The sequence below is a fragment of the Podarcis bocagei genome, assembly GCF_964188305.1.
Source record: "Podarcis bocagei genome assembly, chromosome: 16".
In the NCBI taxonomy this organism is placed as follows: Eukaryota; Metazoa; Chordata; class Lepidosauria; order Squamata; family Lacertidae; genus Podarcis; species Podarcis bocagei.
Genome location: NC_138142.1, coordinates 43,795,434 through 43,812,537, shown reverse-complemented (window position 1 = coordinate 43,812,537; position 17,104 = coordinate 43,795,434). Strand labels below are relative to the sequence as shown.

The following is a 17,104-nucleotide window of genomic DNA, read 5'->3' as shown; positions in this document are numbered from 1 at the left end:
CTTCAAGGTTATCGCCTCCTGTTATTTTGTAAAGCATCCATAAATGAAATTCTCTTCTTATTCTTATTATTCCAGAGATCCAGGGGCCAGAGCCCCCTTTCAAAAAAAAAAAAGGTTCCCTGCCTACATGAGCTTACAGTTTTGATATGTGACAGGGAGGAGAAAACAGAGGGAAGAGTTTGAGGTGGATGAAATGTCCTTTATTCCTTTTATTTCGGCAGCCCTGTCAGTTTCCCTCCCCAATGAGGGGGGGTCTGGCTTGATCCCTTGATCCCTCTCCCTCTGAGCATGCACAGAGTGCCTCTCCTGCTCCGGCCGGTTATATCCTTGAGCTGTGTTCATACATTTTCACCTGAGTCCAGTGACTTCAGGCTCTCAGCATCATCCGCCGCAACTCGCTTGTAACTTTTTGAAAGTCTTAAATTGTTATTCATTCTTCTTATTCGTAATTTTAATTTTTGTCTGTAAGCTGCTTTCAGGGTTTGGGGTTTGTTTTCGATCAAGCAGTGTATAAATCTCATGAAATAAATAATAACACCATAAGAACAGGAATAATTCAGTTGACGCCTCATCCCCAAAAGATGAGCGCTGGGGTGGCTGAATTGAGGGGGTGGGTAAATATTCCTCACAGAGTGAGGGAAGAAAACAGAGTTTTTGTCAAAAAAAGCCACCCATTTACCTCTCCGGTATAGCATTATTCTTCTTATATTGCATTTCTGACCCACCCTTCACCATGAGGTCAGGGAAGGGTGGGTCAAAACAGCTTTTGAAATACATTATGAGAATATTCAAGAGATTAGAGAAGACCCTAAAATATGTCTTACGGGGTGTCAAATGTCTGGGTAAGGGGGGGGGAATGGGTCTCTTCAGCAAGGCAGTTTCTGCCCCCCAGAACTGCCCCAATCCTGCTCCAGCCCAATTTCCTAGTCCATGTCCCAGCGCCATGGCCGCCCCAATCCCCTCGGGGACAGCCTAAGGTCAGGGCCGGCCCCAAGACATTTTGGGTTGCCCGAGGCAAAGGAAAATATATCCCCCTCCCCCCCAAAAAAACACCACCCCCAGCATTCCCTTCTACTCTTTTTTTTAAATTTGCATTTTATTTATTTGTTAACATTCTTATATTACATCAGTAAACATTGTCATATTACATTACAGGACTTACTATAATATGATTTCCAACATGTATACAAAAATTATATACAAATTTTATATACCTAGAAAGAAAATGAAACAATCTAATTGTGATCTTTTCATTTCCTTGTGAATCATTCACCGCCTATTATTATTATTATTATTATTATTAATAATGATATTGATATTATTAATATTAATATAATATTTATTAATATTGTGACAGGGACACGAGGCGGAAATAGTAACAGCTGAAAACGTAAGGGAGGGTGACAAGCAATCAGGTTTTTTTAAAAAAAATTAAATGTAGTGATGTGAGGTGAGAATATTCTCAAGAATGAAAATAATCTTGAGGATATACTCTGCTAGAAAATTCTCTGGGGAATATTCTCCACAAACTGTTACTTAAAGCCTATTTTTTAAATAAATGTCTTTCTTGTGGCAATTTATCAGTTATAATTTAAATACGCTGTGTGTTGCCTTACTTATTTCGTTGTCCCCGAAGGGGGCAATGCCAATAAAGATATTATTATTATTATTATTATTATTATTATTATTATTATTATTATCTAAAAAGATAGTAATTGGCATTTCTGATGTCGTGTAACTTGTCATACCTGATTATTCGTGTTTTATTTTCTGGAAATAACAGCATTTGTTTTAAACTTTATATTGGTTTTATTAGTGTTGCACTGGAAATACTGTACCGTGCAGATATGCTTATTAAAGAACATACTCCTGTAGTGGACCTGAGGTTTTTTTTATATTCCTTTTACTTTAAAAGCTACATTTCATCCATACACAACATAATAAAAATTCAAAGCTGATGGTAAATATACGGTTAGTGGCAGGCTTAATGATTAAAATGAGTCATTCATGTTGAATTTTCAAGTTTGGTGCAAAAAAAATCAAAGAATGTGAATTCAATGCATTGCCCCATTGCAGAAAAGTATCTGTACAGTTTTTGGTTGCCATCTGAACAAGTTTACCCATGAATAAACATGTATCTTAACTAATTATATCACTTTCAATGCCTTAAAATTATATCATTTTCAATGCATTAAAAGGAATATTCTCTTATTTTAAATGAAAATTCTCTAATAGTCTCATTAATCAAGAGTATTCTCGAGAATATTCTCCCAAAGATTATTCTTGAGAATTTAGCATCACTTGTCCCCTGACCCCTGGCCGCCCCAGCCTGCCTGACCCCTCTGGGTCGGCCGCCTGAGGCCGTCACCTCACCCTGCTGCCTAATGGCAGAGCCGGCCAGGCCTAAGGGAAGCCTTTCCTTGGCCCAATTCTCCCTGTTTTTCCATGAGGTCAAAACCTGAGGGGCTTCCATTGCTCTTCTGCCCAATATCTTCTCTGGGTTGGTGGCATAGCTGTCAACGTTTCCCTTTTTTAAATGGAAATTCCCTTATTCCGAATAGGATTCCTCGCAAGAAAAGGGAAAAGTTGACAGCTATGGTTGGTGGGGTTCACCCATCAGTTTTTTTAAATGTGTTATAAGTGTGAGTCGCTAGGGGTGTAATTCTTTGGGTAAAGGACCACTTATAAACACCATCTCCAACTTCTCGAAAGATTCCATCAACGGTGTTTCTGAAAATTTTTACACATCTCTTGGGAAGATGGTTGAACTAATGCCAGTGTACTGGAAGAAGCAAAGATCACCAGTGTCGAAGCAATGATTCTTCAACATCAACTTCGTTGGACTGGTCATGTTGTGTGGATGCCTGACGATCCAAAGCAACTCCTCTATTCCGAACTTAAAAATGGAAAGCGTAAAGCTGGTGGTCAACAAAAGAGGTTTAAAGCAGTGTTTCCCAACCTTTTTTGGGCAAAGGCACACTTGGTTCATGAAAAAAATCTCGAGGCAAGTCACGCCCCCTCCAGCCAGCCGATTGGCTGGCCAGGAGGCGTGGCCGGATGGGATTCCCCTGCTCTCGCGGGGGCTGAGATGGGATTCCCCGCTCACGTGGGGAAGGGCGTGATGCCCGCAACCCCACCTCCTGGGGCAGGCCCAGTAGCGAGCGGATGCGCAGGCCAAGTAGCGAGCGGCGATGGGATGTGGGAGCTCGCTCGCTCGCCGTCCCGCGTGTGCTCGCCGCCGCCGCCCCGCCTCTCACCGCCCGACTCGCCCGCCTCCACGGAACACAAGGCAAAGTTCCACGGCACACTACTGTGCCGCGGAACACCGGTTGGGAAACACTGGTTTAAAGACTGTCTCAAGGCAAATCTAAAATGTAGTATAAAAGGTAAAGGGACCCCTGACCATAAGGTCCAGTTGCGGACGACTCTGGGGTTGCGGTGTTCATTTCACTTTATTGGCCAAGGGAGGCGGCGTAGAGCTTGCGGGTCATGTGGCCAGCAGGACTAAGCTGCTTCTGGTGAACCAGAGCAGTGCACGGAAACACCGTTTACCTTCCTGCCGGAACGGTACCTATTTATCTACTTGCACTTTGAGGTGCTTTCGAACTGCTAGGTGGGCAGGAGCAGGGACCGAGCAACGGGAGCTCACCCCGTCGCGGGGATTCGAACCGCAGACCTTCCAATCGGCAAGTCCTAGGCTCAGTGGTTTAACTCACAGCGCCACCCGCGTCCAACATTTGGGAAACACTGGCCTGTGAGCGCTCCAGTTGGAGAACAGCCTTGACCAAAGGTGTCTGGCTTTGAAGACACTCGAACTCAGGACACAAGGGAGAGACATGCTAAGAGGAAGGCACACCTGGCAAATCCACACCGTGATCAACTCCCGCCCGGAAACCAATGTCCCCACTGTGGAAGGACGTGTGGATCCAGAATTGGCCTCCACAGTCATGGACTCACTGTTAAAACCGTGTTTTAAACTACAACTCCCAGGATTCAGGGCGGGGGCGGGAGAGCTGTGGCAGTTTTGTTATTCATTTAAATTAAGTTTTTTACTCCACTCCTCAGATGAAAATGTTTCCGGAATGACACATATGTGCGATAAATATAAGCAAGGCTGGCAGTCTCTAACTGCAGGATTACAATCGAAGAGATGCAAAACAAAGGGGGAAAAGAGAAAAACAGGGAAATTCAGGTACCAGTTCCTAGAGTTACATAGCAGTTTTTATAGTGGCCAACTAGAATGGAAAGAATTCAAAGAGCCCGCTATATGCTGCAGTAGACCACTTTGCTACACTTTTATGGAAGTGCAGATTATAAATGATTCAGTTAAATAAATATATCAATCAATCAATAGCCAGAGCTGAAGACAGTCCACATTCCCATTATTTTTTTTAAAAAAATAAAAAAATAATAGGCATGCAACCAGTGGAACAAAGCAGCTCCCTTTAGTCATCTTGGACTGGACATTTGGGGATGAACCCAGCTGGGATTGCAGAGTGGCTGAGATCCCGCAAGGTAGGAGTGATGGTTCCCCATCTCTTTTGCACGCTGCTTTGCAGGCCTCCCTCACCTGCCAGGTGCCCGGGAGCAATGTTTGCAGTGACCCCAGATGGTCACCAGGGGATGCTGATGTCCTTCTGCCTAGCGGTCCAGTTGCTGTGATAGGTGACCAGCCTGAACCACCCCTCAGAAACCCCCAGAGGTAGCTATGGGAGAGCCGCCCCTCGGTTTTATAGGGGCCTACAAGGATAACTGGGGATGCGGGTGGCACTGTGGTCTAAACCACAGAGCCTAGGGCTTGCCGATCAGAAGGTCAGCGGTTCGAATCCCCACGACGGGGTGAGCTCCCGTTGCTCGGTCCCTGCTCCTGCCAACCTAGCAGTTCGAAAGCATGTCAAAGTGCAAGTAGATCAATAGGTACCGCTTTGGCGGGAAGGTAAACGGCGTTTCCGTGCGCTGCTCTGGTTCGCCAGAAGCGGCTTAGTCCTGCTGGCCACATGACCCGGAAGCTGTACGCCGGCTCCCTCGGCCAGTAAAGCGAGATGAGCGCCGCAACCCCAGAGTTGGCCACGACTGGACCTAACGGTCAGGGGTACCTTTACCTTTTATAAGGATAACTGCTATCTTTCATAATTGGTTCTCAGTTGAAATGGAATTTTCACCCCCCCCCTTTTTTTGCAGGCCAGGTATAAACAGCTACTTTTGTACTAGAGTGTGTGTGGGAACCTCTGGCCCCAGGGGCTAGGTATGTGGCCCTTTAAACCTCTCTTTCTGGCCCTCCAAACTCTCCCCACAATGCACCTCTCACTGTCCCTGCTTTGTACCCTCCTTGGGTGTTTTTGCCTGGCCTGAATTGTGACCTTGAACTCTCATAATGCCTCTTGAACATAGATCATAGAGTTGGAATCGTTCGCCTGGATGGAGAATAGAGGTGTGTGTGTGTGTGTGTGTGTGTGTGTGTGTGTGTGTGTGTGTTTGTAGGCTGCAGCACAGGTGTAAAATTTAAATGCATTGCCTCGCCCACTTTGGCTTCTGGCCCCTCCCACTGCTGGCATATGGCCCCTGGAAGGTGGCCCAGAATGGAATGTGGCCCTCAGGGTGAACACATTTCCCTGCCTGAAAGCAAAGTAATTAGGCCTTTGGTCTGGCATCCTGGAAGTTTTGCTGTCATGTTTGTGGCCTTTTCATGTCTACCTCCTATATCTCGCTTTCTTCTGTGGTCTTGCCAATCACTGTCTTGTCTGTCAATTCATTCCTTACCCACCTTTGCAACAGACCAGCCAGTAAAAAGCACCTTCACCTGCCCAGGTAAGGCAGCAGCAGCCAGGATGCAGTGATGAGGCAAATTCTGCAAAAAGACAGCAGCTGCATCTCTTCTAAAAAACCCCACAGTATTAATAGCCCCTCTGCCAAGGCAGAAAACAGGTGCATCTGCCTTATACTGACGCAGATGATTTGTCCATCTAGCTCAATATCATCTACACAGAGACTGGCAGGAGGCTTCCCAGGGTTTCAGGTGGGGAAGATTCCCAGTCCTACCTGGAGATTGGGGATTAAGCCCAGGGGCAGAGGCTCTAACCACTGAGCTATGACCCTTCCCCAAAGGAAAAGCAGTCCTGGAGCTATGGTTTTTTTTGGGGGGGGCCTCCTGCTTATTCTGCTGATTGGGGCCCACAAAATCCTACCCTGCTGGCATCAATAGGAATTAGGTGTAACCGAGATGAGTCTGTGTTCTTCTCTGTTTACCCTCAGAGTCATTTTCTTTCCTTCCACCTGTCACTCAGATTTTAAACTGTAAGTTCCTGAGAGCAGGGAACTGTCTTCCTGTTGGTCTTCCATGAATATTATGCACATCAAGAGCTTTCGCTAGCATTCTCTTTCGTAATGTACAATTTATGTGAAATATATCAAAGAATAATTCCCACAAGTGAGTGGCCAAACAGAGGGAGGTTTAAGGCTCTTTAAGCTAAGTGTTCTGGTTTGCTCAGTTAAGCAGAGCAGGGATTTCAAATAGATGACCTATATATCTTTTGCAGTTTGCTGCAAGGAAATATAAATAACATGCAACACAGACACACAGTGTGCATTAGTTTACGGAAGGCTGGGTGGGCATCTGTCAGGGATTCTTTACCCATGATTCCTGCATTGCAGGGGCTGGACTAGATGACCCTGGGGTGTGGTAGTAGTAGTAGTAGTAGTAGTAGTAGTAGTAGTAGTAGTAGTAATTTAATATTTGTCTCTCAGGCCACTCTGGGCTGCTTCCAACAAAGATTAAAAATACATTAAAATTGTTATGTACTGAAGTTCTCACTGTGGGCCAGCAGGGGGATACTGTAGATAGTTTTCACTCAGGTCCACATATGCAAATAAGGGATCGAAAGTGACATCCAGTGATTGGATAGTTACAGAAAGTGGTTACTGTTGCGTTCTAGTGGAGCTCTATATAAGCAGGCTGGCTGAACCCTTCAGTTCAGTTCTGTTCTGGCCTGTGAATAAACAAGAGCTGTTGAATTGCTGTGTCGTCTGATATGTTCACCCACAACTTAACAAAAATGTCACACATTAAAAGCTTCCAACTCTGCAATTCTTTGATTCTAGGAGGGAGGTATCCCTCAGCCCCCGCCTCCCCCCCCCCCCAGGATCTTGTCATATTAGGGTAACTTGGCAACATTCTGGCTTGTGGATAAACAATCATAGAATCAGAACTGTAGAGTTGGAATGTACCTCCAAGGTCATCTAGGCTAGGTACCCCCCAACCTGTGGCCCTCCAGATGTTTTGGCCTACAACTCCCATGATCCCTAGCTAACAGGACCAGTGGTCAGGGATGATGGGAATTGTAGTCCCAAAACCTCTTTTAGGGCCGCAGGTTGGGGACGCCTGATCTAGTCCAACCCCCTGGAATGTAGGAATCACCATCCTGCACATGGCAGGTGCTCCTATTCTGTTGGCAATCTAGCACCCAGAAAAGGTGTCAGGCTGGGGCCAATCAAATCAGGAATGAAAGGCCGTCTCATGACCCCAGAATCAGGCCGTCAACCGGATCAGGAGTGTTCGCAGGTATTCTTTGTTATGTACTGAAGTTCTCACCCTGGGCCAGCAGGGGAATACTGTAGATAGTTATGCAAATGAAGGATCGAAAGTGACGTTCAGTGATTGGATAGTTTTAGAAAGTTGCTACAGTAACGTTGTACTGGAGCTCTATATAAGCAGGCTGACTGAGCCCTTCAGCTCAGTTCTGTTCTGGCCTCTGAATAAACAAGAGCAGTTTGAAGAATCGCTGTGTCGTCTGATATGTTCACCCACAACATAACGTTCTTTATTAAACATGCACGCATAGATACAGGCAGCTTTTAGCAAGGAGGAGTGAACTTTGGCTGGTCGATATGCAAACATCCTTGGCTTATTTCTGGGAGCTTTCAGACTTCGGTTCGCTGGGCAGAACTGCATCCCAGAGACACAGAGTCCTGTTTTGAACCATGTGGTCATTCCATCCCACAAGTCTGCCCAGGCAAGCGGCTTCTCTTTGGTTTGGGGATCAGGAAATTCTGCGCTGCTGACTTTGCAAGGAAACAAGACCTGAAGCTATGACTGATTTGGAGCGGAGAAGCAGCAGTTCAGCTGTGTTGGCAGGAAGGTGGGGGTTCTTCCATGAAGAAAGAGAGAGAAAGGAAGACCTTTGCTCAGACTTGAGGAGAGGGCATCGCCCAGTCATGTTTCCCACCAGCCACTGGCCTAAAACCAGGGCCAACAGTGTTTGGGACAGCTGCTGGCTGGAGGTTGCTGAGTTGTGAGGAGCGTTGCAGAGCTTTCCCTGCCACACAGGGACCCACAAGCAGTTTGCCGCAGGACCTGGCCTCCACCAGTGCCAGCTCAGCCTTGACCCCAAGGCAGGCCTGGCCAAGGAGACGAGCGCCATGACAAACCTCCTGCTGTGTCCCTTCTTCCTCCCAAGATGACAGGGGAGAGTCAGGCAGGAACTCCAGCCCAGGAAAAGCTCCTCCTCCCAACTTCCTTGTGGGAGAGTCCATGGCCATCAGGCGGTGTTGTGCTTTGGGGGCGGCCAGCTGGCTTGGGAACAGCGCTCTCTCTTCCGAGGGCATGGCAGGCTGACCTCCCCGGTTGAAAAAGTGACTACTGGCAGCAGCAAAGCAAGGCGGACTGGAGAGCGGGTACTGCTGGGGTAGCCCTGGACAGAGCTGCCGGCCAGGGTGGGGGGCAAAGCCTGGGTGAGGGAGGGGTGTGGGGAATGCGGTCAGAGGGCGGCATTTCTCTTGGGCTCGGAAGCAGCAGCAGGAGTTGAAGACGCAAGAAGGAGAGATGGACCCAAGACCTGGAGAGGAAGAAAGGAAGGAAGGAAGAAGAAGAGTTTGGCTTTGATGTCCTGCTTTATCATGGTTGGGATACTGCCGGGAAGATGGGGGCATCAGGCAGGTCCCCAGCTGGCTCCAGCCACCGGCCGGCAGCCAGTCTTCCTTAGAACAGCATCAAACAGCGACACGAGCCTCCGATACGTTTAGAGACCCGTACACGCTCTGTCAGCAGAGTGTGTAAACCATCACACAGCAGATGAGTCGGACAGAGAAAAGTGCAAGCATATTTACAGCATTCATTAAGCCTAGTTCAGGAACGAAGGAAAACATGTCTGCATCCCTTCGTCTCCGGCAAAACAGCAGTATGGCAAAAGCAACATACAACGGAAGTTCCCAGCAGACTGTGCTGGATGTAAACAGGCATGTGATACACAACAGTCATGCCTGACCCTTTTAAGGTGGAATAGAACTACAGTGGTACCTCGGGTTAAGTACTTAATTCGTTCCAGAGGTCCATTCTTAACCTGAAAGCGTTCTTAACCTGAAGCACCACTTTAGCTAATGGGGCCTCCTGCTGCCGCCGCGCCACCAGAGCACGATTTCTGTTCTCATCCTGAAGCAAAGTTCTTAACCCAAGGTACTATTTCTAGGTTAGCAGGGTCTGTAACCTGAAGTGTCTGTAACCCGAGGTACCACTGTATATCCTAACAATCACTTACCCTAGGGAGTCTCAAAGCGGCTGACATTCTCCTTTCCCTTCCTTCCCCACAACAAACACTCTGTGAGGTGAGTGGGGCTGAGATACTTCAGAGAAGTGTGACTGGCCCAAGGTCACCCAGCAGCTGCATGTGGAGGAGCGGAGACGCGAACCCGGTTCCCCAGATTACGAGACTACCACTCTTAACCACTACACCACACTGGCTCCCACGGAAGGAAGGAAAGAAGGAAATAAAAAGAAAACAAGAAAGGCACAGTCCCCAGAACAGTTAAAAGCAAAAACTGGCAAGTGACTTGGCTGGCTTTAGAAGAATTGTAGAATTGGAAGAGACCCAAAGTGTCAACTAAAGAGGATTAGATCCATCATGAAGGGCCAGGCTGTCATCGGCTACTAGCCACAATGGCTTTGTTCCACCTCTACTGTCAGAGGTGTCTTGCCTGTGAATACGAATTGCTGAATATGGGTCACAGGTGGGCAGGATGCTGCTCACGTCCAGCTTGCAGGCTTCCAAAGGCTGCCCATGGTGAGAACAAGGTGTTGGACTAGATGGGGCATTGGCCTGATCCTGCACTCGTCTTAAGTGAAAAGGCATCTCCAGGCTTTTTTAAATGACTTGTCTATTTGTAACATTATTCTAAGGGCTGCAAACTTTAACTGATCTAGTAGTAGATAGGTAGCCGTGTTGTTCTGCCATAGTCAAAATAAAAAAATTCCTTCCAGTAGCACCTTAAAGACCAACTAAGTTAGTTCTTGGTATGAGCTTTCGTGTGCATGCACACGAAAGCTCATACCAAGAACTAACTTAGTTGGTCTTTAAGGTGCTACTGGAAGGAATTTTTTTATTTTAACTGATCTATCAACTAAAGACTAGTTCCCCCAGTTAATCTGGTGGGAGGTAATACTGTTTGATTAATACAAGCACGTGCATTTGTGTATAGGGGCCGCAGCTCAGTGGCCGAGCATTGCATGCACATTTAAATCAGCACTTTATTCAGAGCCATGAGGACTACAATCTTACTTTATTTTAAGGGGAACCACTGTCTCTCAACAGCAGAGCATTGGATTTACATGCAGAAGGTTCTAGGTTCCATCCCCAACATCTCCAGGTAAGGATGAGAATGTCCCTTGCCTGAAACCTGCAGAATTACTGTGGCTTTATTGTTATTTTTTAAAAAAACTTGTGTTTTGCTGTAATTCTTGTACACAGCCCACCCCCCCACTCCTCCCCATGATTTTGAAAGAGTGCAAAAAAGATGCCAGCATCACTCAGTTTCCATGATGGAAAGGAGGTGGGACCAAAATGTGAGAAATTGTTGTTGTTGCTTGTTTGTTTGTTTTAAAGAGGTGTTTTGACCACAGCAGGGATGTGGGTGGCGCTGTGGGTTAAACCACAGAGCCTAGGACTTGCTGATCAGAAGGTTGGGGGTTCGAATCCCCGCGATGGGGTGAGCTCCCGTTGCTCAGTCCTAGCTCCTGCCAACCTAGCAGTTCAAAAGCACGTCAAAGTGCAAGTAGATCAATAGGTACCACTCCGGCGGGAAGGTAAACGGCGTTTCCGTGCGCTGCTCTGGTTCGCCAGAAGCGGCTTAGTCCTGCTGGCCACATGACCCGGAAGCTGTATGCCGGCTCCCTTGGCCAGTAAAGCGAGAAGAGCGCTGCAACCCCAGAGTCGGCCACGACTGGACTTAACTGTCAGGGGTCCCTTTACCTTTGACCACAGCAGGAAACGGAAGTTTGGAGGTGAACGGGAAGGTGACTTAGCATGTCAGTGGCAAAGAGGGAAGTTAAAATTTCTTCCCAATCCTTCCATGCTGGACTTGCTATAATTTCAACTGGTACACTCTCCTGCCCATGGAAATGCAGCTGAAAGATCAAGCATAAACTGAGCCAGGAGAGGTTGGATCCAGAACCCACCGCTAGGGGGCGCAAGAAGACCACAAGTCCAGTCCAGGGCCACCGACTGGTCACTCACAGGTCTCATTTGTTTGTGGTCCTTTCCTTGCTGACCTACTGAAAGAGCCACGTGAGGTCACCTTGGAACAACTGACCCGCCAGCTAACAATTTGCCAATCCAAGCCGGCTGTTAAGCCTCCAAAAATATAATTCACTCTGATTCACAGCAGCTGATCTGGCTGAAATGTTACGTTATCACAGCCATTTACAAATGCTTTCAGATTAAAAATTATGGGGTTTTTTACACTACTTTTGTTGGATATATATATATATATATATATATATATATACACACATGACCAATTCTGCAATCATTTCAGAAGGTTGTTTTTATCTGCCTGTAGAATGGCATTGTTTCAGTCATGATTTGTTTACTGCCTTGGGCTCGTTTGGAGGAAGGGCAGGACAGAGATGAATTACTCAATTAATCTAATCTAATTAATGCCCCCGTCGTCCTAAATAAATACTTTTTTAAAAACTGGACTTTCTTTTCCCTTTAAAAAAAAAATAAACAATGCTTGATTGCTAAAAAAACCCCCAACCAACCTCAAAGCAGTTTACAAAAGCAATATAAAACAATAAAATTATCAATAAGAAAAACCATCAACGATTTAAGGTTTTCAAAAAGTTAAAGGAACAATAAACTCAAAACAGATTATTTTGTTATTTAAAGTGGCGACTTTAGACTTTAGGATGTGCTGGAAAACAAAACAAAGGAAGTCCTTGCCTGGTACTAAAAACAAGGACAAGGCTGGCAGCAGGCGGGCCTCCCTAGGGAGAGCATTCTGTAAATGGCGTGTGTATGTGAGTGGGCCACTACAGAGAAGGCCCTGTTCTCTCATCACCACCACCTTCCGGACTTCCCTCAATCTCAGGGTCCAGGTGTCAAAGGGGACCTTGCCTTTGCGACACATTGCGCACTTACAAGGGCTGGCGGCCATTGCTCCCATCTTCTCCCTGGGGTCCTCTAGGTCAAGTGTCAGGTCATGGGCGCACCTGTGGAAGGCCAGGTGGTCAGGGCAGGTCCTTCGGCCAAACATCATATTCTGTAAGAGCTGGAAAGGAAAGAGGGAAGGGCCGCAGGACAGTTTTTAAAGGGATCGCCAAGTATTTTTTTATTTCAAAATGGATACAGACCACCTCTTATTCAAAAAATGCATTTCAGGGTGGTGTAGAAAGAAATTAAAAATTAAAACAACAACAACAACACATCACAACTCTGTCCAAGAATACAATATCGGAGGGATTTTAAAATAAATAAATAAATAAATAAATAAATAAATAAATAATCTTTAAATTGAGCCAGTGTGGTGGTTAGAGTGTCAGCAAGGTTCAAACCCCTTCTTGGCGTTGTAGCCCACTAGTTGAGATGGGCCAGTCACTGCCTCTCAGCCTAACCTGGTTGTCGTGGGGATTAAATGGGCGGAAGGGGAACCACATACACCACCTTGAACTCCTCATGTAGGAAAGGTGGGATCTGAATGCAATAAATAAAGAAATAATAGGAATTAAAATACCATCATCATCATCTGAAATTGATGGGGCAAATAGAAAGGTTTGCGCCTCTCGCGGAAAAGGACGCAGTAGGTGTTGCCTAGGTGCAGCACTAGGCGTAGCCTTGGTAGTGTAAGTGGAGGGGGCAGTAGGCAGTCAGGGCACCACCACGGAGAAGGCCCCGCTCTCTTCTCATGTACCTACATGACAAACGTCTGCCGAAGGGCCTCCTGAGGGTGCTGAGGGCTCCTACCGTGCAGTTTGTGTAGAGGAATAGTGTGGCTTTCAAGGCCCCTCCAGGCATCCTTACTTTGCACCTACAATGGAGGGGCCCTCAGGGTTTAAGGTCCATAAAGAGCAACACCCTAGAGGTCCCGGGCCCTAAGGAAGTTAGATTGGCTTCAACCAGAGCCAGGGCCTTTTCAGCTCTGGCCCCGGCCTGGTGGGACGCTCTGCCTCATGAGACCAGGGCCCTGCAGGATCTGATTTCTTTCCGCAGGGCCTGTAAGACAGAGTTGTTCTGCCTGGCCTTTGCCTTGGAATCAACTTGATCCCCTCTTTCCTTTTTCCTTTCTTTTTCTGTGATGGAACTCCTACTTGGGGACTTCCCTGGCTTTTTTCTGGCCCACGTAGGACCAGTCTGGATAGTTGGCCTTGGTGAAGACTTGACGTTTTCATCCCCAAAAAGTTTTTGATTTGAGTTTCTACTGAAATGAGGCTGCATTTTAATGTTGTATTTTAATCTTCTTTTTAAGTTGTAATTTAGTCAATTGTTTTTATACCTGGTGTTAGCCGCCCTGAGCCCAGTCTTGGCTGGGGAGGGCGGGGTATAAATAATTTTTCTTCTTATTATTAATATTATTATTTGTAGGGATGATCACTGGGTCCGGGGCGCACTCCCCACCCGCAGGCAGCCTCAGCCTGCCTGCACGTGTGACCTTGGGGTGTGGGGCACACTCCCCCTCACAGATAAGGCCACAGCTTTCTGAACATTGTGCCCTCTGTCTAACCTTTTGCGGTCTCAGTAGTCAGCGGTGTCCTGCCTGTGACCTTTGTCTCTGAGACCTTTTGTCTCCTTCGTCATACACTGTGCAAGGGGAAAATGACGCGGTGGAAACAGGTGCCAAAATAGCTTTGTACCACCCCACGATCTCGGGACTGGAAGATGTGTAAAGGTCACAGCCCAAAATGTATCTGCCTGGGTTTGCATATTTGTGTCAATAAAAGGAGCCTCCACAGAGCTGGCCGGCAGCTTGCTTGCAGCTCACCTGCATTATCAACTCCTGCCTCCTGTCCCTCACTTCAATTATTATTATTAGTATTAGTATTAAACATGGAATGCATTTCCATGGAAGATAAGACTCTCCGTGTGGAGGGGCCACTGCCAGAGGAGGCGGTATTCCACACAGCTGCCAGAGCCCACCTCTGTCTGCGCACTGAGACTCCCGCCACCACGAGGCCGGTGCACCCTGGCCGCCCCCATCCACACCGGCCGAGAAGGAGGCTGGACGCCCCACAGCGGGTAGTTGATGAAGATCAGCTTGCTGAAGTTGAACCTGTAGGTGAACCTCTTGCCTTTCGTCTTGTGGAGGATGTGCTTGTTGTAATAATACCTGCGAAGAAGGAGGAGAAAGGAGAACCGACGTAAGAAAGTAAGACGAGCCCGGCTCCTGGACCAGCACCTTCTTCTCACAGTGCCCAACCAGAAGCCGCAATGGGAGACCTCAGAAGAGGCCCGGGAACAAAGCAGGCAGAGAAAAAGGCGGGCAAATTGTCCTGGAAACTCACATGCTTCAAAAAAGCCCACCCAACGCCTCCTAACCAGCCAGTATAGGTGAGTGAGTAACCTGAGGTGAGCCAATGGCCACTGCCATCTGGGATTTGTTGTCATCAACGGGCAACAGCACCATGCACTTTGCTGGAAATCAAGCATCATCATCATCATCATCATCATCATCATCATCAATAATCACTTGTTTGCCATCCAAATCAACTTACAACTAAAATATGAGGAATGGTTGCGGCAGCTGGGTCTGTTCAGCGTGGAGAAGAGAAGACTGACAGGTGACATGATAGCCACCTTAAAACATGTGACAGGGGGAAGATGGATCAAGCTTGTTCCTGCTGCTCCAGAGGGGAGGAGCCCAAGAAAGGCGATTCAAATGGCAAGAAACATCAGGAAGAACATTCCCACAGTCGTCCCACAGTGGAACGGGCTCCCTTGGAAGCTATTGGCAAGTTTTTAAACAGAGGTTGAGTGGCCTCAGCCTTCTTTGGCTGTGGTTCCCGCATTGCAGGGGGCTGGACTAGATGGCCTTTGATGTCCCCCCAACTCCACCGTTCCATTATTCTATATCCATTCCCATCAAATCCAAGCTGGCAACACCCAAGAGGCTCACAGAAGAAACAGCTCCTCCTGCTCTAACCCACCCTAGGAACATGGTTGTCGGACGCGATGTAAATAAAGTGCCCTAATGAGAACAGGGGATGCGAGTGGCACTGTAGGTTAAACCACAGAGCCTAGGACTTACTGATCAGAAGGTCGGCGGTTCGAATCCCCGCGACGGGGTGAGCTCCCATTGCTCAGTCCCTGCTCCTGCCAACCTAGCAGTTTGAAAGCACATCTAGGTGCAAGTAGATAAATAGGTACCACTCCGGCGGGAAGGTAAACGGCGTTTCCGTGCGCTGCTCTGGTTCGCCAGAAGCGGCTTAGTCCTGCTGGCCACATGACCCGGAAGCTGTACGCCGGCTCCCCCAGCCAGTAAATCGAGATGAGCGCCACAACCCCAGAGTCGTCCGCATCTGGACCTAATGGTCAGGGGTCCCTTTACCTTTACATGAGAACAGGATGCATTGCAAAGACCTGTGTTGGCTGCTCCCCTCACCTGAGGGCCCGGCTGAGCTTGTCGTAGTTCATCTGGGGCTTGCACTTCCTCCGGCCCCACAGCCGCGCCACCTCGTCGGGGTCCTTGATGACGAACTCTCCGTACTCCCCCTGCTGCCAGGCAATGACGTGCCGGAACTCCTCCTTCTGCAGAAGCTCCAGGATGAAGTGCCAGAGCTGGATTTGGCGGGAGCCCGGGCTGGATTCAGCCTTGTAGGCCCAGTCCGGGAAAGCCAGACCTGGACGCAAAGCAGAGGGAAAAACAGCAAGGAAAGGTCTTGGGCAGACTTGGGGCTGCCAGCCTCTCCCCCTCTTGCTCCACCCCAGAGCTGAGACACCCCCCTCCGGGATGCCGCACTGCGTGAGCCCCTTCCTCATCCCACCCAACCCTCACCTGAGATCCAGTAGGAGCTGGGGAGAGAAGGGACCCCCTCAGGGATGCAGCCACAGTGCATCTTACCGACCTGTCAAGAGGCAAAAAAATCAAGGATAAGCACCAAAATGCATTCCATTTATTAGTTTGGTAGCAAATGTCTTCCTCACAAAATGAACTAGGACGTTCAAAGGGATAGAGTGGTTCCTCAACGAAGGAAGGCTGCTGCACAACATTAGGAAGAACGTTATGCTGGTAATTGTTGCTCAACAGTGGAATGGATTCCCTCTGAAGGTGGTGGATTCCCCTCCATTGAATGTTTTTAAACAGAGGTTGGATATCCATCTATCTGCCGGGGATTCTTGAGCTGTGATTCCTACAGTGCAGCGGGTTGGACTAAATGGCCTTCTGGTCCCTAAAAAAAGCTAAAAGGTAAAGGACCCCTGACAGTTAAGTCCAGTCGTGGCCAACTCTGGGGTTACGGCACTCATCTCACTTTACAGGCCGAGGGAGCCGGCGTTTGTCCACAGACAGCTTTTCCGGGTCATGTTGCCAGTGTGACTAAGCCGCTTCTGGCAAAACCAAAGCAGTGCATGGAAACCTTCCCGCCGGAGCGGGACCTATTTATCTACTTGCACTTTGACGTGCTTTCGAACTGCTAGGTTGGCAGGAGCAGGGACTGAGCAACGGGAGCTCACCCCGTCACGGGCATTTGAACCGCCAACCTTCTGATCTGCAAGTCCTAGGCTCTGTGGTTTAACCCACAGCGCCACTTGTGTCCCTTTGTAATTGCCTTACAGGTAGCTAAAAGGACAAATGGAAGTGGACAAATGATGTCACAGCAGAATTCCACCCACCCCGCTGTGTGTGT

At 47.9% G+C, this 17,104-nt stretch overlaps 1 protein-coding gene across 1 annotated transcript; it reads right to left on the bottom strand.

Annotated features, from left to right (window-relative positions):
- Window positions 1-7,857: 7,857 nt before the first annotated feature.
- Window positions 7,858-16,315, bottom strand: LOC308575598 (ETS translocation variant 3-like protein; the record flags this gene model as incomplete). The annotated part of the gene is made up of 5 exons (XM_081174349.1): window positions 7,858-8,831; window positions 12,408-12,537; window positions 14,400-14,589; window positions 15,862-16,099; window positions 16,255-16,315. 5 exons carry the CDS (start codon window positions 16,313-16,315, stop codon window positions 8,182-8,184), a joined length of 1,269 nt encoding a protein of 422 aa, XP_081030475.1. The 3' UTR covers window positions 7,858-8,181.
- Window positions 16,316-17,104: the final 789 nt, after the last annotated feature.